The 23,397-nt window shown below is 30.3% G+C and overlaps 2 protein-coding genes across 2 annotated transcripts in view; one reads left to right on the top strand and one right to left on the bottom strand.

Moving 5' to 3' along the window:
- The window catches only part of LOC143198352 (uncharacterized), an 80,126-nt gene extending 69,962 nt beyond the window's left edge, over positions 1 to 10,164 (bottom strand). Inside the window, exons 1-2 of the mRNA XM_076407514.1 lie at positions 9,908 to 10,164; positions 177 to 324 (exon numbers count right to left, since the gene is read on the bottom strand). Coding sequence (XP_076263629.1) covers positions 177 to 230 — 54 coding nt within the window. The 5' untranslated portion in view covers positions 231 to 324; positions 9,908 to 10,164. The remainder of the gene's footprint in view (positions 1 to 176; positions 325 to 9,907) is intronic.
- LOC143198354 (lysosomal alpha-mannosidase) overlaps positions 1 to 23,397 on the top strand; it is a 134,733-nt gene that overhangs the window by 25,080 nt on the left and 86,256 nt on the right. The window lies entirely within an intron of this gene.

The following is a 23,397-nucleotide window of genomic DNA, read 5'->3' as shown; positions in this document are numbered from 1 at the left end:
GTTAATAAGTTGGTGATTGTCAATTAATGTAATTGAACTAACTTATTATTCATACTTCAGGTTATTTTGTATCTTTATTGGAAACATCGGGTCTGAATTAAAAAGAGCTATGAATATATTCCAAAAAAATTTTTATAATTACGTAAATATGGTAAATAAAGATGACATCAACTTACCCCAACATCAATGCTGGTAATCGAAGGGAATCGTTTTTTCATGGACTGGGACATGGTTACGTATAAAATGAACACACACTGTATATATTTTTCTTATAAAAAAACACACTCGGAGATTTTCGTAATATTTTCAGGGGATAAACTAGATCTAAACAAAATCCAACAATACCTTCGATAAAATCTCGTTGAAGTGTAAGGAAAACATATCAATGTTATATCTATATATCTGTTCATTAAACTTATTTTAGGGAAATTACTCGTTTTTATTAAGCATAACGATTTTATATTGCCAATAAACATTCGAAATTCGCTTCAATAACGATCGAACGGTTTTAAAAATAGGTCATTTATATTAAAACGGAGCAAAAGCGATTTGGCATTGGCTATTAAGATAACACATTGATGGAAAACAGCTTTTCCCAGTTATTTTTTCTTCTGTTAGATGTATCTCGCCAAGAAGGATTTTTATCTTGTATATTTATCTGAATACTTGGCATGTTTCAAAGAAAATAGTCTCAAATACCGCTCTATGATGGATTAATGAATTTGTTTTTCTGTTTATTATACCATCGAATTGTATATGAGAAAATATTAGACATTTTACATGTTATATTAGATATGCTTTGTATAGTCTTAATTTACTAAAAAATTTGCTAATATCATTATGTTGTACCTGCATCAATACAAAAAAAAACGAGCGCAAGATTAATTCATCTGTATGTATTTACAAAATTAAAATTAAACTATAAGATGGGGCAAAAGTCCCGCTACTATTTTGATTACCTATAACTTTGCTCATAGGAAAGATCAGTAAGTTTGGTTTTCATAAAAAGTTTATTTGGTCTTTACATATTTTTTCGTTATGATTAAAAAATTATATCGGCTAAATGGTGACCGCGATTCGCTATGAAACTTATGACTCCTTTTTTAAGGCATTTTTCATGACATCCTGCAATATTTGATGCAGAATTTCTTCAATTTCGTGACAACTATTATCTTTAAGACGTTGAATCGTTTGGGTCTTATTCACATAAACTTTCGATTTGCTGTTGCCGTTAAATCCAGAGATATTGCTGGCCATGCCAAATTGCAATTTCGCGAAATTACGCTTCCTGGAAAAACGTCACTCAATAATTGAATTGTGGGACGAGGTATGTGTGTTGGGGCCCCATCTTGTTGAAACCGTACGCCCTCTAGTTCTTGCTCTTCAATTTCAGACACTAGAAAATTTCGAAGAATGTCTTGGTACCGTTCAGCATTAATAGTACTAGCAACATCTTGGTCGTTTTCAAAAAAATAGGGACCAATGATGTTTCCAGTATGAACACCTTACCATACAGTTGTATTTAGTGGATGTAATGATGTTTCGTCAATTAATTGAGGACTCGGTGTTCCCCAAAACCGACTGGGAATGGGCTTCATCGCTCGTTATCAATTTAGACGAAAAATCTTCAATTTCACGAGACAGCCTTAGGATTGCATTACTATATTCAACTCCTTGAGCAGGATCTCTTAGTAGCAATTTTTGAACTGTGTCTCTGTGAATTGATGTTTCTGGAGACTCTGCAACACTATCGCGCACCAAAGCCACATTTTCAGCATTACGAGACCTCCGTTGTCTTCCAGAATGAGGCCTGTCTGCCGTCGCACCGTACTGTCGAAAATTCGCATGTAAACGATAAATTGTGGTTTTGTGAGGCATTGGACAATAAGGATATTTTTGACGCAGTTTCCGCTGAGTGGTAATAATGGTACGATTATGTTCAATAAATATTGTCACTATTTCTGCTCGTTCTTGTGGTATATATGTATCCATAAGAAAATTTGGACATCTACACAACACAATGGTTAAAGCGAAACTGAGCTAAACGTCACCTAACCAAGATGGAGCGCAATCAAATTAGTAGCGGGATTTTTGCCCCACCTGTTCCTTAAACTAAAGTTAATAGTAACACTTTCTGATTTCCTGTACATTGTCCAGTAGCTGTATTGCTTGTTACATTGCAGTGATTTAGTATAATTTCGTGTTTTGAGTCAAAATATTACGAATTTGAAGTTATGGTGCAAATTCTTCATCGATTCCATGTGATGAGCATTGACAATTAATCTAAGAACTATTTTGACAGCGTCAGATTATTAGTCACCTTGATGTCGTGCACCCCCATATTTGCATCTCACAAGTACGAATGGACGTTATATTTGACCGATCAAACAATTTCTCTGATTTTGGATCCTGTTCAAACCATCTTTCAACTAACGAGTACAGTTCATTGGGTTTGAGTCTATAGTAAATACCTTTCCACAATACTTTATCCCAAATAACTATTTCTGTAAAGGTATGTGTTTATTATTCTAAAGCAGATTTCTAGATTTATATAAATCTGCTAAGTCAAGTTGTCGATCATAGTTAAAAAATAGGGAAACAAATAATAATAGAAAAATAATCTGCGAGGAAAATATTAAAATAATTGTTCAGTTTTAATGAGTGAATACCCAATTATAATATAATACTTATTGACATAAATATTCTTTCAGATAAAAATATCGGAATTTAAGAGTCATTCGCATTAATGAATCATTGGAATGTTTGAAATCATTGAAATTGTGTGGAATCACAGTCAAGAGTTGCGTTCGTATCTTAAAAAAAACGCCTTTCTGAGTTTCACATATAAGTCAAAGATACCTATACTATCTCTAAACGTCAATATAGTGGCAAGGGTAACTATAATAATCCAAATATTATGCCCAAAGTCGGAAAAGTTACCATTTGTTAGATAAAAACTGCCATGTTGAAAATGAACTACTAATGCCCACTCAGATAATAATGATGCTCAAGATCTGTAATGCATTAAGAACAGTGGTGTATTATGTACATTATTGAAACATGTACGACATGTCTTCGTTGAATGTGAAGAATAATTTTAAAACTATATTTAAAAACTACGTAACTACAACATCACAGCTAATTTCGCACGCTAATTTCGCACGGTTGCAAGAAAAAACATTCCAAGATTGATCAGGTTCGCAGAATCAAAAATGTCATAGAAAAATAATTTTTAAAATGTTCTGAAATATTTTTAGATGTGGTTTGAGCTTTCGATAAAGTTTGGCATGAAGATTTAAAGCATAAGATTAAAATGCTTCTTCCTTGCCAATATACAAATATCTTCAGACAGAGTCATATATAACAGACCGATACTTCAGAGTCAAAGTAGGAGATGTCAATTTTGACTTGAGGAATATTCAAACAGCTGTATCACAAGCAGGTGTATTTGGAATAATTCTTTATCTGCTGTATACTCAAAACTAGCCTACATTCAATGAAATTATTGTTGCCAAATTTGCAGATGACACTGCAATATATACTATCTCTAAACCTATACTATCTCTAAACGTCAATATAGTGGCAAGAGTAACTATAATAATACAAATATTATGCCGAAAGTCGGAAAAGTTACCATTTGTTAGATAAAAACTGCCATGTTGAAAATGAACTACTAATGCCCACTCAGATAATAATGATGCTCAAGATCTGTAATGCATTAAGAACAGTGGTGTATTATGTACATTATTGAAACATGTACGACATGTCTTCGTTGAATGTGAAGAATAATTTTAAAACTATATTTAAAAACTACGTAACTACAACAACACAGCTAATTTCGCACGCTAATTTCGCACGGTTGCAAGAAAAAACATTCCAAGATTGATCAGGTTCGCAGAATCACCAATGTCATAGAAAAATAATTTTGAAAATGTTCTGCAATATTTTTAGATGTGGTTTGAGCTTTCGATAAAGTTTGGCATGAAGATTTAAAGCATAAGATTAAAATGCTTCTTCCTTGCCAATATACAAATATCTTCAGACAGAGTCATATATAACAGACCGATACTTCAGAGTCAAAGTAGGAGAAGTCAATTTTGACTTGAGGAATATTCAAACAGCTGTATCACAAGCAGGTGTATTTGGAATAATTCTTTATCTGCTGTATACTCAAAACTAGCCTACATTCAATGAAATTATTGTTGCCAAATTTGCAGATGACACTGCAATATATACTATCTCTAAACCTATACTATCTCTAAACGTCAATATAGTGGCAAGAGTAACTATAATAATACAAATATTATGCCGAAAGTCGGAAAAGTTACGATTTGTTAGATAAAAACTGCCATGTTGAAAATGAACTACTAATGCCCACTTAGATAATAATGATGCTCAAGATCTGTAATGCATTAAGAACAGTGGTGTATTATGTACATTATTGAAACATGTACGACATGTCTTCGTTGAATGTGAAGAATAATTTTAAAACTATATTTAAAAACTACGTAACTACAACAACACAGCTAATTTCGCACGGTTGCAAGAAAAAACATTCCAAGATTGATCAGGTTCGCAGAATCACCAATGTCATAGAAAAATAATTTTGAAAATGTTCTGCAATATTTTTAGATGTGGTTTGAGCTTTCGATAAAGTTTGGCATGAAGATTTAAAACATAAGATTAAAATGCTTCTCCCTTGCCAATATACAAATATCTTCAGACAGAGTCATATATAACAGACCGATACTTCAGAGTCAAAGTAGGAGAAGTCAATTTTGACTTGAGGAATATTCAAACAGCTGTATCACAAGCAGGTGTATTTGGAATAATTCTTTATCTGCTGTATACTCAAAACTAGCCTACATTCAATGAAATTATTGTTGCCAAATTTGCAGATGACACTGCAATATATACTATCTCTAAACCTATACTATCTCTAAACGTCAATATAGTGGCAAGAGTAACTATAATAATCCAAATATTATGCCGAAAGTCGGAAAAGTTACGATTTGTTAGATAAAAACTGCCATATTGAAAATGAACTACTAATGCCCACTCAGATAATAATGATGCTCAAGATCTGTAATGCATTAAGAACAGTGGTGTATTATGTACATTATTGAAACATGTACGACATGTCTTCGTTGAATGTGAAGAATAATTTTAAAACTATATTTAAAAACTACGTAACTACAACAACACAGCTAATTTCGCACGGTTGCAAGAAAAAACATTCCAAGATTGATCAGGTTCGCAGAATCACCAATGTCATAGAAAAATAATTTTGAAAATGTTCTGCAATATTTTTAGATGTGGTTTGAGCTTTCGATAAAGTTTGGCATGAAGATTTAAAACATAAGATTAAAATGCTTCTCCCTTGCCAATATACAAATATCTTCAGACAGAGTCATATATAACAGACCGATACTTCAGAGTCAAAGTAGGAGATGTCAATTTTGACTTGAGGAATATTCAAACAGCTGTATCACAAGCAGGTGTATTTGGAATAATTCTTTATCTGCTGTATACTCAAAACTTGCCTACATTCAATGAAATTATTGTTGCCAAATTTGCAAATGATACTGCAATATATACTATCTCTAAACCTATACTATCTCTAAACGTCAATATAGTGGCAAGAGTAACTATAATAATCCAAATATTATGCCGAAAGTCGGAAAAGTTACGATTTGTTAGATAAAAACTGCCATGTTGAAAATGAACTACTAATGCCCACTTAGATAATAATGATGCTCAAGATCTGCAATGCATTAAGAACAGTGGTGTATTATGTACATTATTGAAACATGTACGACATGTCTTCGTTGAATGTGAAGAATAATTTTAAAACTATATTTAAAAACTACGTAACTACAACAACACAGCTAATTTCGCACGTTTTGTGCAATTATTTTATGAAAATTTAATGAGTTTATCGATAGTTTTTGGATGGTGCTCTGATTTTTCTGACATCAGAAGAGTCAGATGTTTAACAAAGATGGACGAGATGAGAGGTAGAGAAAAAAGATAAGACCTCATTATTGAATCAGTGAAAGGATAGAAAGGAGACAACTCACCTGGAGGGAACAATTACAACACAAGACAACCTGGTATGAATGAATCAGCGAAATAGTTCAGACAGAAAAAAAATAGAATGAATTTATACATAAAACAAGACAGAATAAATACTAAACATAACACATCTACACTATCATACAAAAGGTTTTTTTTCTTCATTTTGAATATCATTTAAGCTCGGAAAAGATTCTGTAAAAATTAAGTCTTGCGCCTAACATAAACTTTCAAATATTGCTGTATGATTCATTAGTCTGACCTAGATCTGAGAGAAAGATGACCCAGGCTCCCATTGTTAAAACAAAACAGTGGAAAACAATTAAAATTTTTATTGGCAAAACGCAAAATAGAAACCGTAAAGTTCTAAAATTATAGATTTCAGTTCGGAATCGTTAAATCTATAGGCGTATAATCGCGCGGCTACTAAACTCTCCACTATATGTAAAACGAAATATCGGCTGGCTATTTTTAATCTTATTTTCATCAGAATATTGTTGAGCTACAAGATGCAGGAAAAATAACAAACACCATTATAAAATCAGGATTTCGCTGCATTATAAATGGGTTAACGGATTTTCGATATTTAAAAATAGATCTTGATATGATTGTGATATTTTCATCCAGAAATCATCAAGAAAATGTGTCAGGATACAATGAGCAGGAATTTTCGTTAAAGATAGTAAAAGTATAAAAAATACACACAACTCTTAGTTTAATGTTAACTGTTAGCAGTTACCTCAAGTTATAAAAGTTAATAAATCAATAAATTAAATATATTTTAATACTACTACCTTTCATGTAATATAAAATTTGTTTCGCCTTTGAATCAACATTTTGCATACTGTTGATTATTTCTGAATTGTTTACATGACATTATAATTATTTCATTTTCTGATAAATAAGTTACAAATTTCCCTTAATATTTTTTTGCCTTATACTTGGCAACGATCCGCTCGATTCCATCCTGACAATTCCGGAAAAATGCGAGGAAATTCTTGAAAAAGTTTTGAACATAGACACTGACAAAAATTGATAGCCCAAATGTTATTATATTTAAAAAATATTCAAATAAACCTGATGATCTGCTAAAACGCTATGACATCGAGTAATTCCTGCAACCTGTCATAACCTGTGATGCAAAATCATGCCTGTGGTCGGAAGAAAAGAGAATCGCCCATATGAGCACTTGAAGGTAGTTAACCAAATTCAACATTACGTGTTTCTTAGAACTTAGAACACAAATTTATTTGGTAACCTGTCAAAAATCGCAAGAGTGTGGTTAGTTAGTATGGATGCACCCACTCTGACAATGACTTGTTTGTAGAATTCTCTCAATTGAATTGAATCTGTGCAAACGACTTGGTTCAGTTTTTTTTTAATTCAGAAACTACATAAGTTCTTCAGTGAGGGATATTCCCGAAAATTGAGGAATATTGTAGATAATTAAGGAACATATATGGTTCCTTACAAATACATTTTTATGCTATATGAAACCCTGTGGAATATTACTAAGGAAAAAAGCATCCAATATTTATCCATTGAATATAATATCAAAATTAATTTTTTCATGTCATATTATTGAATATTACAAGTTTTAGTATAACATTAGAAGTAAAAATCTACTTAAGAAACTAGATATAACATATATGGACAAACTGAGTAAGAACTGAAATTTAAGATGGAGAAGTTGATCAAGAATATTCAGTACGTAGTGTGGCATCTAAACGAAGGAAACTAAACAGTAATATATACCCTACAGATATTTTAGAATTAATATCAGAAAAAAAGAAGAATAAGGAAGAAATTACATTATTTCAGGGCTCACCAAGATAAAACAAAGTTGAATAATCTTACATCCCAACTGAGACACGACACTTGGCGTAAATTTCTTCGTGGACTTGTTAATAATCCGGGTGCTGAGTATTCGATGTTTTTTTAAAAAAGAACATATTCTGCAAACGCCTGTGATAAAATATGGATGGCAGCTGGACCAAAGATAATGAGGAGAAGGCTACAAGACCCCATAGAGTAGATGCCGTTAAATTATTAGTCTGCGCTATAGGACAGGAAAGAATGAAACTTTCATTTGTGAATGAAAATATCACACCAACTGAAGTTAAAAATGAAATTAAAAAGCGTTATTTGTTTTGATCTTATTTCCGGGAAAATATTAAAGGAACTTTCACGAAAAGCACTAATTAAGATAATTAACCCAATAAATTTCATTCGGACTACAATAGGTACCACAACTGTGGAAGATGGCTGAACTAATTATGGTTCTTAAACCAAGCTTCTATTAAAAAGAATAAAACCATTCTTTGGAGAAAATAATATTATTCTAGGTCATCAACTTGGTTGCAAGAAAAAACATTCCAAGATTGATCAGGTTCGCAGAATCACCAATGTCATAGAAAAATAATTTTAAAAATGTTCTGCAATATTTTTAGATGCGGTTTGAGCTTTCGATAAAGTTTGGCATGAAGATTTAAAGCATAAGATTAAAATGCTTCTCCCTGGCTAATATACAAATATCTTCAGACAGAGTCATATATAACAAACCGATGCTTCAGAGTCAAAGTAGGAGATGTCAGTTTTGACTTGAGGAATATTCAAAGAGCTGTATCACAAGCATGTGTATTTGGAATAATTCTTTATCTGCTGTATACTCGGAACTTGCCTACATTCAATGAAATTTTTGTTGCCAAATTTGCAGATGACACTGCAGTCCTAGCCATAAGAAACAACAACTCTGAATCAACCCAAAAGTTACAAATAATTGTCGAAATACAATGCTCGACCGAAAAATGGCGCGTCAAAATAAATTAGTGCATATTGATTTCACTAACAAAAGAATTGAACGCAAGTCAATATATATAAATCAGCAAGTAGTGCTGTATGGAAATTCAGTCAGGTATCTCCACATGACCCTTGATGTTAATCTTACTAAGGTGAAATCTACGTGTTCAAAAAAATTTGCAGAAATCAAGCTGAAGTACAATAAAATGTACTGATTTATGGAGTACATATTCGACACTATCACTATCTAATTACCTTTTGCTTTAGCAACAAGTCCTCAAACCAGTGTGAACTTATGGTGTCAGCCAAAGTAATAGAAATATAATACAAATATATCAACACAAGGAACTGTTAAGATACATTCGTAATGGTAGAGTCCATGGTACATTCGTAATGATAAACGACATAAAGACCTGACGGTAGAAACTGTAGATAACGTTAGACAGAGGCACTTAGATGGCTTAGCCAGAAGATTAAATAGAGTAAACCATATGATCTAGTTCAGTAAATGAATAATCGTGCAACAAGTAAAAATGGTAGATATTACATAAAAACAAAGATATTAAGCCCAAAATGTCTATCGTGGAAAAAAAACCTTGTAATTTTAAAACCACAGTAAATTTGGATAAAACAAATAGCTTACTAGTGTTAATTTACTAGATTGATATAATAAATAATTTAAAAAAAAAGTGTATATCACTGAATTTTAAAATTGTCACAATAATTCAGGTCTAGCTGGTCAAATCAAAATCAAAATATTTATAAGCAATGGTTCTTATTCTCTAAATATATTGAAAGAAACCAAAATAATCAAAAACAACCAAAGAATTATTATTAATTTCATTTAAAATGATCTTCTCTGTATTCGTTAAATACGCTACATAATGATATTAATAATGGGTTATTATCCAAGTTATAAAATTAAATTGCTGTGATATTATTTCTTTCAATTAATAACATTGATGTTTTCTCACTCCAACAAGATTTTCACCGAAATATTTCATCAGTAAATAAAAATAATACTGCTACACACCATATAAAAATAAATGTGAACTACACAGAACTATTTTTATACCGTAATATAAAAATATTTGCGAAAAATTAGCGCGGATGATCGAAAACAAAACTAACGGCCGGTAACACAACGGGCAACTCTTTTTCGTTTACACTTCTTCGCGTCGATACCTAATCGAAACGCTGGATATTATTGTTATTTTCGAAGCCCACCGACCGCCAAAGAACTAAATGCTGCGACGCAAAGCACGGGAACACTGGCGAAAATCCGTGTGTGAGTATTTTTAGACGTATTTCGAACACGCTATTTTGGTCCTGGCCCGTGAAGTGGGAACCATTCACATAATACTGTCCAGAGATAGAGCTACCTACCGTAACGAACGATCACTAATTAGCATCGGGTTGAATTAACTTTTATTATTTCGCGTCGTCGGTCGATTTACGTGATACAATATGCAGTGCAATTCGCGTTTTTGTCATTGACACAGAAAAAGTTTGATCTCAAACGATAAACCTTCGAATTCACCGACAATCATTCAGTAATTGTATCAGATTAAACAACTAGAAGCGTATAAAATGTTTTAACCATTGCTTTTTATACCAATTAAAATAGGACAAAAAAACAAAACACATTTCACAATTGTTTAAAAATGTGTTAAATTTAATTCACCTAAAGTTAATATAATTATTTAATTTATTTTTTATTTTAATAGTAATTTAAATATCTACAAACAAAACAAGAAAAGAAAGTGATAAAAATATGCATTAATTTTAATAATATAAGTCTATAATATTCAAATAATATAAATGAATGAAACAAATACTGATTCTATATAAAAATATTTTTAAAAAATTGAACCGATATCATAAAATAAATAATCAAACTTAGATTTTTCACACAAAAAAAGTTTTAAAATAAAATGTGTACATAATAATACATGCAAAAACTAAATACAATATTTTTTTGTTAAAAATATTTTATTTTTTTCTTTTTAGTGTTAGGTACTTACTCAATAAATTACTCAGTTATTTTATTAAATATTATAATGGATAAGCCATGATTGAAAATAAAGAAGACTTCAGGCCACGAGGTCTGCTACCTAACGTAGGTAATTTGACAAATGTTCTAATTGAACTAGAATAACAACAACAAGTTATTGTCCCCGCTGGAAATCGCTCTAACCATTACACCATAGAAGCAGTTGCCTGCAATATTTCTACGGCTTCTCATATGCTATGGTTAGTGTTTAAGAAGCTAACTGAGCGGACTTTGCACTGAACGACTTCCGGCCTTCCGTCACATTAGTTCAGCAATAACATTATACACCAATATCTGATTATTTTAGATAAAAATATGTAAAAACTTTGCACGTGCCTTTGAAATTTGAGGGTTTCCATTGATTTCCTCCCTTGCCCCACCAGATTCTGACTTGGTTCCAATAGAACCACCTCGGAAACACTCTATCGAATGGAAAAACAATTTTGAAAATCGGTCCATAATTGACGGGAAAATCGATTAATAAAATAGATATAAATACGAATTCCCTCTTCCTCAAGAAGCAATTCTAAGCAAAATTTTAATAAGGGTACAAAGTCTGGTTTAACACTTTCTATAAGTACAGATTCTAAGATGATTTATGTAATATATACAAAAAAAGCGTAACGTAAGATTAACATATTGAAAAATATAATATAACTCGGAAATTTGTTATTTTTAATCTCACCCTAACATATAAAACGTTTCTAATTTTATATATGATTTATATAGAAATTTTTATTGCTAATTACTGTAAATTATTAAAAATATAAAAAATAGATAAAATTTAGTTCAAATTAAAAACGTTCAGTTAACAATCTCAAAATCTTATTAGAGATTATTTATACTCGAGATACGAATTGGTTTGGTCTGCTTTTTAGTAACAGATAGTAATTAGTATATATTATGAAAGAAATGGGAATCATTTTAAAAAAGTACTGAAATTTGAAAGTGAAAAAAACTTTGAAAATAATATTATCAATTGGTAACCATTATTTTTTCCTATAATTATCACAGCATAACACCAAAATAAGCTTTAACTTTTGAGGTAAAATATCTATCAATCTTTGGTATATTTATATGATTCAAATAACGTGTAGACAGATCTTTTTTTTATAAATAAGTAATAATAAGAAGGAAGATTTTGGCGTAAATTTTGGCGCACTGAAAGACGTAAATTACAATCTGCTTCCAAATACTGCAATGATGCCAATTTTGCATACTTTCAACCTTCCTTAATACTCATTGACAATTACGAATTCAATGCTCTTAAACTTTTAAAACTACATAATGTTCTACAGAACCATGAAATATTTTAAAAGCCATTTTCACTCTTACGATATGGCATTTTACATGATGCAATTTAAATTAAAAATAGATATTCAGGAAGTTATTGACCCTTCTCTTAACAAGAACAATAAAAGTCAAATTACATTTTAATTGCAGCATAAATTTCATCACCGCTCTGAAACAATAAACAATAACATAAAGTTTCTCAACTAACTCTCTAATAAAACAATCCACTCCAACTTTATAACTATAATACAGCGTCAATAAATCGAATTATTTGTTAAATAATTATGGGACCCTTTGACCAAAGCGCCGCGCCATCACAACTCTAATTTTGCTAGACGCACCAGGAATATTTGGCAGTGGTACAAAAAATGAAGCCTTGACCGATTCCAAGACTATAGCGCCATATCCCGAAATATTTACATGAGAACTTTGCGGGAGTCATTAAAATACGAATCGGTCAAAAGGTTAAAAGGACTTCAGTCACAGTTTAAGGTTCAAATACTATATATACCAGTACTGTAAGTAAATCATCATTGGCTATATTATTAGAATTCTTGGAAATGTATAAATAAAGTGACCTTTATGTACTCTATTCATTTATTTATATTTCTTACTTAATACAATATAAAAATTAATTACAAATTTTAAAAACATTAGAGGTTTTTCTTTGTCAATCTTTTTAACATTCCTAGTTTTTTAATTAGAAATTAAAAATTAATTAAATTTCATAAGTTTTCCTTGACTCTAAGTATTCTATGACTTTAAATTAGATCCTGTCAAATACGACACCACATACTATATACCAATAAAATTAACTATTGAAATTAATAGTCCTTTAGTTAAAGCTTTGTTCATCTTTTAGACGACTAATTCAATAAGTTTTCTTACTGTTTCTTTACTGACCATACTTTATAATATCTAGTCCCAATTATTTGGATATCTTTTATTTGGTATATTTTATTGGGCATTGTTAATGGTCCAGGTCGATCTTTGTCTTGTCAAAATCAAATTCGCTAATTTCGTTCTTCTTATATTAAAATAGAGAAGTTAAAACTATATTAGAGATTTTATTGTACACAAAATCAAACATAAATTATTATCGGTAATTTTTTAGCTTAATGTTTTAATAGCAGCTATATATAATATACAGCTATATAATATAAAGCTATATTATATACAGCTATATAACCATTCACATATATTTTGCTAGGAAAATGACATAAGGTATAGGCGATAATTCAATTGAAATATTATTTGTCAATAAATATAATAGTTTAATGAATAGTTTATGATTTTTTTTTGTTAACAGCAAAATAAACGTTTGCTAATAACAACTACGATATTTTTCCCTTAAATTCCCAACAAAGAAAACTATTTCCAAACTGAAATTACTTTTCTTGGACGATTTCCAACAAGAGTGAATGATTGTTGCTTAAACCAATATTGTTTCTGGAAAAAAGTCGTTATGGCATGCTGCAAACTTCTGCAAAGTTTCGTTGTCTTAACTTTTTTCGTTCTGCAGTGGTTTCTAGTTTGTGTTTAGCAAGAGTTTAAAAGTTTCGGTGTTGTCTTTCGTCGGAAAGTTGATCTTTATTACCACCGGAAAATCGATATTTAATAACTTCTGAATATATATGAAAAGTAACTAAAATGAATGTATAAAATAGATTCCATTATTATCACTTTCTAAATGTCCTTAACTGATCTGTGGTAATAATTATAATTATCGATTAAAAATAATTTTCTCCGAATTGTTCAATAACGAAATAACTTTTAAAAAACTCTTGAAACCTTTTGCTTGAGGTCACTTGAACGCAAAATGCATCACATTGACCAAACTTCCAGGAAATATTATTTTTCATGTTTATGTAAACTTCTATTATTAACATGAAGCTATTTATAACATGAACAGTCAACAAAGAAGTGTAAACCGAAACACTAAATCAAAAGTTACATATTATGTCGAAAAAAATAAAATAAACATGACCGCACTCTTGGCAGTCAACGGATTCCACTAAATGAATGAGTCTGTTTCAGCAGGTAGTTACATTTGCAACGGGTGATGTCATTTGATACACATTATAAATAAACGTGTCGAGCAGTACTAACGATGTATGTGCAGCGGGCATATCAAACAAACGCAGAATGAAAATTACCAACGGTACCCACACAGAAGCTCGCAGGAAGTAGCTGCGCTGTTCCTGCATGAATATTTTTATGCGGAAAAGCGCCCAAGATATCCCATGGCCTACGTAATTAGAAACAACATTGAAATGATTGTCGTATATTCAAGAAATATACCGTTAGAAATCCGTTTGATATTTCATTCGATTTATTATAAATATAAAGCTTTTCATTATCTATTAAAGGGAATTTTACACATTAAAGATCAATAAAATATAGTGACGTTGTTTACGTATAATACAACAATGCCATATTATTCCTTTACATTGCAGATCTACTTACGAAGTTCAGACAGCTTAACAGTTGATGAATCAAGTGTTTCGGGCGTTTACTTATGATATCGAACCGTTTCGACATCGCGATTTCATTGTTTTTTAAACAAAAAAAAACTTTTCTGTGACGTATTGTGACTGACGATGAAAAGTTAAAATTCAACACTAAGGCGAAGTATATAACAGTTGAATTGAAAAGTCCCCGGCCTGACACATAGATGGCGCTACTAGAATTAAATCCTACTAGAATTAAAAATATGTTTTTTAGTTAGCCCTAACCCTCAAAAGATGCGAGTATAAATTTGACAGCTGTCGAATAATTAGTTTGTGAATTATAGTATTTTGAGTCAAGCAACTTTTGTTATTGTGCAAAAAATGGATAAAGAGGAATTTCACGTGTTGATAACAATGATAATAATATTACTTTTTGAAGGGAACAAATACAGTTGAAGACGAAAACATTAAAAAAATCCATAAAATGATTTTGAATGACCGTAAATTGAAACTGAATAATATTTCAGACACTCTAAAGATATCAACTGAACGTGTATATCATATCATTCACGAATATTTTGGTATGAGAAGGCTTTTTGCCAAGTGCCTCACTTTTGACCAAAAATAACGAGTTGATGATTCCGAGCAGTGTTTGAAGATGATCAAGCTTAATAAACCCGTGCCTGCTAAATGAAACAATGTCTGAAAAGTAAGGCAGGTAGACAAGTAAGACTTTCCATTTTAATATTTCCAAATATTTTTATCAGTTTGGACAAGTAAATAATTTTGCCATCATGTCAGTCTCACCACTTCCCAGGCACTAGACATACTCCCAAACCAACATCATTCTTTCAACACGTTGTCGCCACGTTGATAGAAAAAGGTATAAAATATGACGGAATTATATTTTTATTAGTACATATTGTACCAATTTCTCTCAATTAATGCTTTTTTAATGAAAAAATGATCAAAAGATATAGAAGTACCTAATAGGTACCACTAAAAAATATGTACTAATACTGTAATACTAATACTAATACTAATAATAATAAACTGTAAAATGCCACTTAATTTTCACAAACTACTAATGACAGATTATATATTTGACAGATTGAACCCAAGTAAATAGTAATATATCATCTCAGAATTTATTTTCAATTATATTTTATAATTATCCATATGTAATTAAACATTTGTTGTAAACAATGTATCTAAATAAAATTAACCTAGAAGAAAATCGTCTAGAAAAATTAGCAAAAGTTTTAAGATACGTGATTTTTATCAGGAAAAAAATCCTAACTAGAATTATTTTTAGTTTAGACGCGATCAAAGTGACCTTGTACTGTTATCAATAACTTTCAAAAACAAACATTATATATATATATATATATATATATATATATATATATATATATATATATATATATATATAATATTACAGACATATAATGGTCAGCTGACTAAAAACTAGAAATATACGCAAGGTTTTATGTCTTATTTCAAAACAGATATACTACTTAGTACCGATAAAAATATTGCTAGTTCACTGAGTCATACGATGTAAATTTAGAATATCGTAAAAATATTCAATCAAAAATGATATGACAGAAATACGAACTTACACCGCATTTATTTTGAGTAATGATTCGAAAAAATAACAAACCGGTTTTAATAATAATTTTATTACAAACAAAAAATGTATTCTCATTCTAAATTGTTAAAAAAAAGATACAGTACTGTGGAAAAATATAAAAATCATTATTTACTTATAAGTAACATAATTAATCTTACATGTATTTCGTTTTTTCGTGATTTTGATGCTCAAATGTTATAGTTTTGTTCCCTGATTAAAGTTCGAGTAGTTCATACAATTGCTATGTTTAGTTTATTATTTTTTCTGAATTATAATCTATATTACCAAACAAAATTTGATTTTTAAATTTGCGATGCCTTGTGGTAATCAATTTGTTACTATTCATTTTAAACTGCACTGCTAGCATTGCTTATTATTATTCATAATTAACACTTGTTGCTACACATATTTTATATTGTTTTCAATAAACAACTAATGATTGGATTACATGGTCTTTATTATTAAATTTTGTTAGTTTTTTCATATTGATATGTCATGCGTCACAAAATTAATGCTGTTGAATTTTGTTAAAGTTGTAAATTCTATCGATGTCATTACCATAATTATTTCAATAGATATTTCTTATTGTTTATTTTCAAAGTATAATAAAAATATAGCTAGTTATTGGTTAAGTTGTGCCATCTTAATTTTTTTTTATAATAGTTAATATTTATTCGTCATATTACATATAACATTACAAAAATTTCTTAAACAATATCATATTTTATTCTCAACTTTAGATACGAACTGGAATATTTTTTTAATAAAACAGAATATAACAAAGATGGTTAATTTATTATTTTTTTTTACATATTTACTTTAAATTACATATTTTTAAAATAAAACAAAATATAATAGTTTAGTTTAGTTGTATATATGTAATAATATTATTTACCAAATCAATTTCGTTCCTTATTTTGTTCGTAGATATAACGTATATTTTACTTGGCTAGAAATATAGATTTACACTTTTTAAATAATAGGAAATAACTCAAACATTTGAAGATAATTCTTTAATTTTATCAATATTTTTAAAACGAAATAGATTATAACAAAGCTGGATGATTTATTTTCATTCCTTTGATTTAATTGTTGTATATTTATATTTATATTATATATCAAATCATTTTAGTGCCTTATTTTGATCGTAGATATATTACATATATTACTTGATTATAAATATGAATTCAAATTTTTCAAATAATATGAAATAATCTAGACATCCGAACGTGATATTTATTTTTGTTAATTATTATCAATGTTTTAAAAATAGAACAAAATATAACAAAGCTTGGAAATTTGTTTTCATTTTTTTTATTCAATTGTTATATATTTCTATTTATACTATTTATCGAATCATTTTATTTCCTTATTTTGTCTGGAGATATATTATATATTTAACAAACTTTTGAAATATGAAATAACCTAGATATCTGAAAATAATTTTTAATATTATTGATGATTTTCAATATTTTTTAATATAACATAGAATATAACAAAGCTGGGAAATTTACTTGTATCTGAATAATATGAAATAACCCAAACGTTTGAATAGGTTTAGAATAAATATTCGAAAATTATGTAATAAATGTCATCTAAATGTGGTACTTCTGGTATAAAATAAGCATCCGATGACTAATTATTGATGGTTCGAGCTGAAGTTTCTATCAATTAATGATACTGAAATGAAAAATTAAACATATTTTGATTGTTGTCGAGAGATGACTGATCAATGCTAGTTGTTTGAAATCCCAATAAGCAAAACTACTGCAACTAGCTTTTGCTAACATTACACTCACCCCTATGGATCCAGGACTTTTATTACTATCAGTCGAAGTCATGACCAAGTCATTTCATATGTGTTTAAGATAGAAATGGAATAAGTTTTATCCACATGGTAAAATTGTTCATCACCTAGTCCCTGTTAGAGGACTGGACATTCTATGGAACAGCACTGGCTCTTAACTGCTTCCGAATTCCGGTTCGGCATCTGAACTTAAGGTGCATTGCGACACATGCCTCTGTTTGTCCTTTTTTATTGCAAGAGCCATGGTATCTATTGGCCAAGTTTGGTGCCAAACCACGCCTTCTGAGGCTGGCAACGTCCTTGACTAATTTTCATGGAAATCGATTGAACATGGATAAATCCTCCGCTATACTCAAATAATCAATTTTCGTTTATCAACAACCAAATCTCAATGTTTACGTATATAGTGTAAATATTTGTCTTTGAATTCTCACGCAGCATCGCTATATTTATCTTCATACAATTAACGTTAAAAAATTAATGATTTTAGTATGAATTCGTTAATTTTCATCGTAAATATTTAATAAAAATGACAAAAAATACAAAACATCTGTAAGTCATTATGTGGTCATCTAAAAATATCGCCAATAAGGCTATGGCTTATGGTTTTTGGGTCAGTGTGATCGAATTTTTGTTTTAAATGCAAATTTTAAATTATACAGTCAGATTCATGTTTTACAGTCATTTCCGCAATGTTACCTAATCATCGTAAATTATTTTTATGCATTTTCCTAGTCTGGGTGGCTCCAGTCCTATTGATCTGTTCAAAAAAACTACAAACTTGATCGCGGGCGACATCTCCCGACGTTACCCCTAACTTAACGAGGGGAACCGCAAGTTTCGCTTAGAAACGACAGAGGGCGCCGCATTTCTATTAGATAAAAGCCTAATTTACTGTAATATTATCACCTAACAACCAAACTATAAATAGTTCTTGATTGTAATGTATAGTGGGCTCAGATGAAATTAAAACCAACTTCATTAATATATTAAGTACGACAGATAAGTTAATATAATTTGCAATATCGTTGGGATTTCCTGTAAAGTAAGACTAAATATTTGCCACATGATTAGAAGCAAATATAAGGGTAGAATAACTTGGTAGTAACAAAAAAAAGTATTCAGAAAGTGTTTATGGACGTATTTAAATCTACACATTTATTTCCACTGACTTCGCTCAAAAATAATATAATTAATGTTAGTGTATCGACAATGTTGTGTCTATCTATTTATATGGATTAACTTGGGCTTCGAACCAGGAACCTCTACCACTAATTAGGCTATTAATCTTTGACCAATTTATGTACTATTCAGAATTCATACTGGCAAGTGACCAACGTAACTACATGGATAAAAATCATATTATTAGTTCATTTTAGATTTGATACTATTGTCTAAACAATTAAAAACACTCACAGTAGAACACAATTCGAACTTTTAATTTTCCTGGCAATGATAAAGCTTCGATAGTCAGAGTCATATTTTATATTTGCCCAATTTTTGAGGTTATTTACCTAAGGAAGCTGCGGGTGTTGGTGCATTGGGGTTTTTACTAGGTGAATGTATCTTAATTACCGATATTTATTATTGAGAAGCCTGCAGACACAATGGGAAGTTTTCACCCAAAGTACTTACTATTCGGATAGGTGCAGAGTGAATTTGCTCATATGAATGGTGCTCAAAATTGCGGTATATCGAAGTGATGATTGGGTCGCTACCAAACCAACATCGTTCTTTTGACAAAATATCAACCTGTTACCAAAAAAAGAGAGAAAAAGTTGCAGAAAATGATGGAAAATATTTTGATAAGTGTAAAATTATCAGTAAGCACTTAATATAAGTTATATACAAGAATAAAAAGAACCCAGACTATATGTAATCTTGTAGATTTTAAAGTTACAACGATAAAAAAAATCTTGTCATTTCATATACAAAGTCATTTTATATATACAACTCACATCTTTCTCCAGAAAAGAGCACCATTAGGTATTCTTTTTTCATAATTGTTTTTAGCTAAATTTGAAATGATGTTATATCCTCTAGTACATTTTTCTTGAAACCGACCAGCTGGAATACTTGATTTAGATATGTATCTAATCGTTGCAAATTATATTATCTGGCTTGTTTTTATTTCATGCTTAATATAATACTGTTATGGTATTATTTTGATCACCTTGGTATGTACCACTACATAGAGTGTTATTGAAACTATAGAATACTTTTATATTTATTTAACATTATGTTTAATTTAATACTGTTGGAAGTTCAACGAAAATATAAGGCTCCAAAGGTTTTTCAATAGTATCACTACATTATCTAGGTTGCTTTTGCTTATACATTATATAACGGAATGATAATAAAGACGTGGACTGTCACATATATGTCATACGAAGGTAAGGTGCAAAGTTCTAGGCCTGACGCAGAAATCGCGCTCCAACTAGCAAAAACTACTTCCTTCAAGTATATTGTTTAGAAGTATTTTTTTCAGAAGGAACGCTGAATGATATGTGTTGATGTCAAAGAAGATTGTGTAGAAAAATAAAAAAAAATTTTGACTGAAAGTCATTTCATTATCAGGCTGAGAAAGATTGTTCGTGTAGAGACATGCAATTAATATTAAGTGATTTGCTATAAATAAAAAATGAAGTATTATTAAAAAGTATTGGTGAACATATTAAAATATTTTTATTTTAGAATTAGTTATTGCTATGCTGTACTTATATACTGAGATTCAAGTATGCGAAAATCAGAAATCAAACCAAATTAAACCATCATGAAAACCTTTTAAAAATAAAAGACACCGAGCTTTAGCTTTTCATTAGGCATTTATTTTAATCTGCTGTACAGTTTTAACTGTAGTTTTCGTTTTAAGAAACATCTTTGTTTAGTAGATAGCTCATTCTTTAATTTGTTCATCAAATTAGGAGGTACAACAGCTATTATATTATATTTCGATAAACTTCTGGATTCTCACCTCGTAATTGGAACCCATAAATTCATATTCAGTTAAATTTAATTAAAGTTTAGTGAAATCATATTAGAATTAATATATAGCATCGAACTACATCGCTTATTGAACATTCTAGTATATACTAGTTATATTGGTAATAGCTTCCCAGTTTTTGTAAGACATTTCACTAGCCATAATGAATATTGTAAAGTTATGTTGTTTTAAAAATATTTTAAAGTCTCCTTTTTACCAACGAGGGTTTATCTGGACTGGTCCTACAGTTTAACGTGGACTCCGAACTATAGTTCTCGGCATTAAGCCTACCGACTAGCCAGTGACCAATTTAGCGACCATCCCAGAAGACATCCGGTCTTATCCAGCCTGGTTACTAGCGTGACTGGGATGATTAATCCTTTTCGCATTTTGCACTGTTGCCTATAAAGGCATTTATAATGACAATCACAAACATAACTATCGCACTATCCCAACAGTAGGAGGACCGTCCTGTAGCCTTAACCATTGCGCCAACGAAGCCGCCCAATATTATGATTTGATGCATATACCATTTTATTTGACAGATTCATATTCAGATAAACTTAAAACTACACAAATTACGTTCAGCCGAAATAACAGCATTATAGATGAGTTTTGTGCCTGAAAATTACTTACCTTTCTTGTTTCATCAAAAGAAAAAAACCGCTGAAAGTCATCGTATACTGGTAGAGCACATGTAACGTAGTTGCTACAGTTCCAATGTGGTGATTTCATTGTTCAAAACAACGAAACTCCTGATAATAGCAAGAATTATTGGACAAAGACCCAACACAAAATCAAAAACATTTTGCAGAAAAGTTCCGTGTCGACTCGCAATTGTTGAATGAAAATCGAACAATCATTAATGAAATGCAATTTTAAAGATATGAAAAAATCCCAAGCTAAAAAACATGGTAATCATATGGCAAAACCTGCCTATCGAGAACAAGGTCAAATCGCTTTGGGCGAAACACTCTATTCTGTATCTGGTGTGATCAGGATGGTGTCATGTATTATGAACTATTTAAACGTAGAGAAACGGTTAATACTGTTTACTACCGATAACAAATGATTAATTTAAACTATGCATTGATCGAAAATATAACAAAACCATCTGTTGAAATCATTTGGTTATGAAGTTTTACCGTACCCAGCATACTATCCAGATCTGGCTCCATCGGACTACAACCTTCTCGCATCGATGAAGCACATGCTTGCTAAGCAACACATTACCGATTTCGATGAAGTTATAAAATCGCTCGATGAATGGTTTAGCTCAAAAGAGAAAATGTTCTTTTGGAATGGCATCTATAAATTTCCTGAGATATACGCAAAATATATAGAATCAAATGGTCTGTTTGTAAATAACTTCGTTTTTTAGTAAATTACCAACACGCCTGGTATATGGTATACATTGCAACGCTATGTCATGATGAAAACTCGAGTAATCGATACGATAACCTATATCTATAATTGAACTGTTAATTAATAGATAGCTTTGATACAGAAACTTTAAAGAAACAATTAATTTTTACTGGTCGCACCAATCTTCCGACTGGCTGGTTCCGTTATTGGAAAAACGTTATCTCGAAGGTCACAGGCATTCTTTGGAAGGGCAAATATCAAGCTTAATAGCCCAATCAATAAAGATAGCATCATCACGTTTTATATGGTCTGACTAAACAGAGGTAGAGAAAAAATCAGCTAATATTCATGATATTTTCATGATGGCGTCGATTTTTTAAAAAATATTTTATATTATTTATTTTAATATTTGAAATATTTTAAGTTCTATTGTATTGTCTATATTTATTATAGTATATTATTTAAAAATAATAATTAACATATTAAAATACGATAAAACATTTGTGGGGTATTAATGCATTCCTTTTTACAGATCCACCGAACATTGAAACATAAAAGTAATTCTACTTCGTTTATAAAGAAATTATTAATTGCATGTTAATTGTATTCAGTAATTATTTTTTTCCTTTTCTTTTAGTTAGTTAGTACGTGAAGGAATATGTAGATTTCCGTCTCGCTTATACTACCATTGGAAAATATAAGCACATATAAAATTAAGCGCTCCAATTATCTCCGTCCTTTCCTCTCTCACGGTTTACAGATACATGAGAGGATTCATTTATCTTCGTCTGACATTACTAATTGAACAAAACAGTCGTACCGTGCATTTGACTGAAATAGTAATTACTATTTTCAGTCGCTAGTTTTTTGACTATCGACTTGACTATAGAACTAAGAATATTATTGTTTCAAAATTCTATTTTTCAAAATCTCTGGTGC

The sequence above is a fragment of the Rhynchophorus ferrugineus genome, unplaced genomic scaffold (genome assembly GCF_030347505.1).
Source record: "Rhynchophorus ferrugineus isolate W39M unplaced genomic scaffold, kcgeb_rfMv2 rfM6, whole genome shotgun sequence".
NCBI lineage: Eukaryota > Metazoa > Arthropoda > Insecta > Coleoptera > Curculionidae > Rhynchophorus > Rhynchophorus ferrugineus.
The sequence above is the reverse complement of the archived record's forward strand: the minus strand, read 5'-3'. Positions and strand labels throughout refer to the sequence as shown.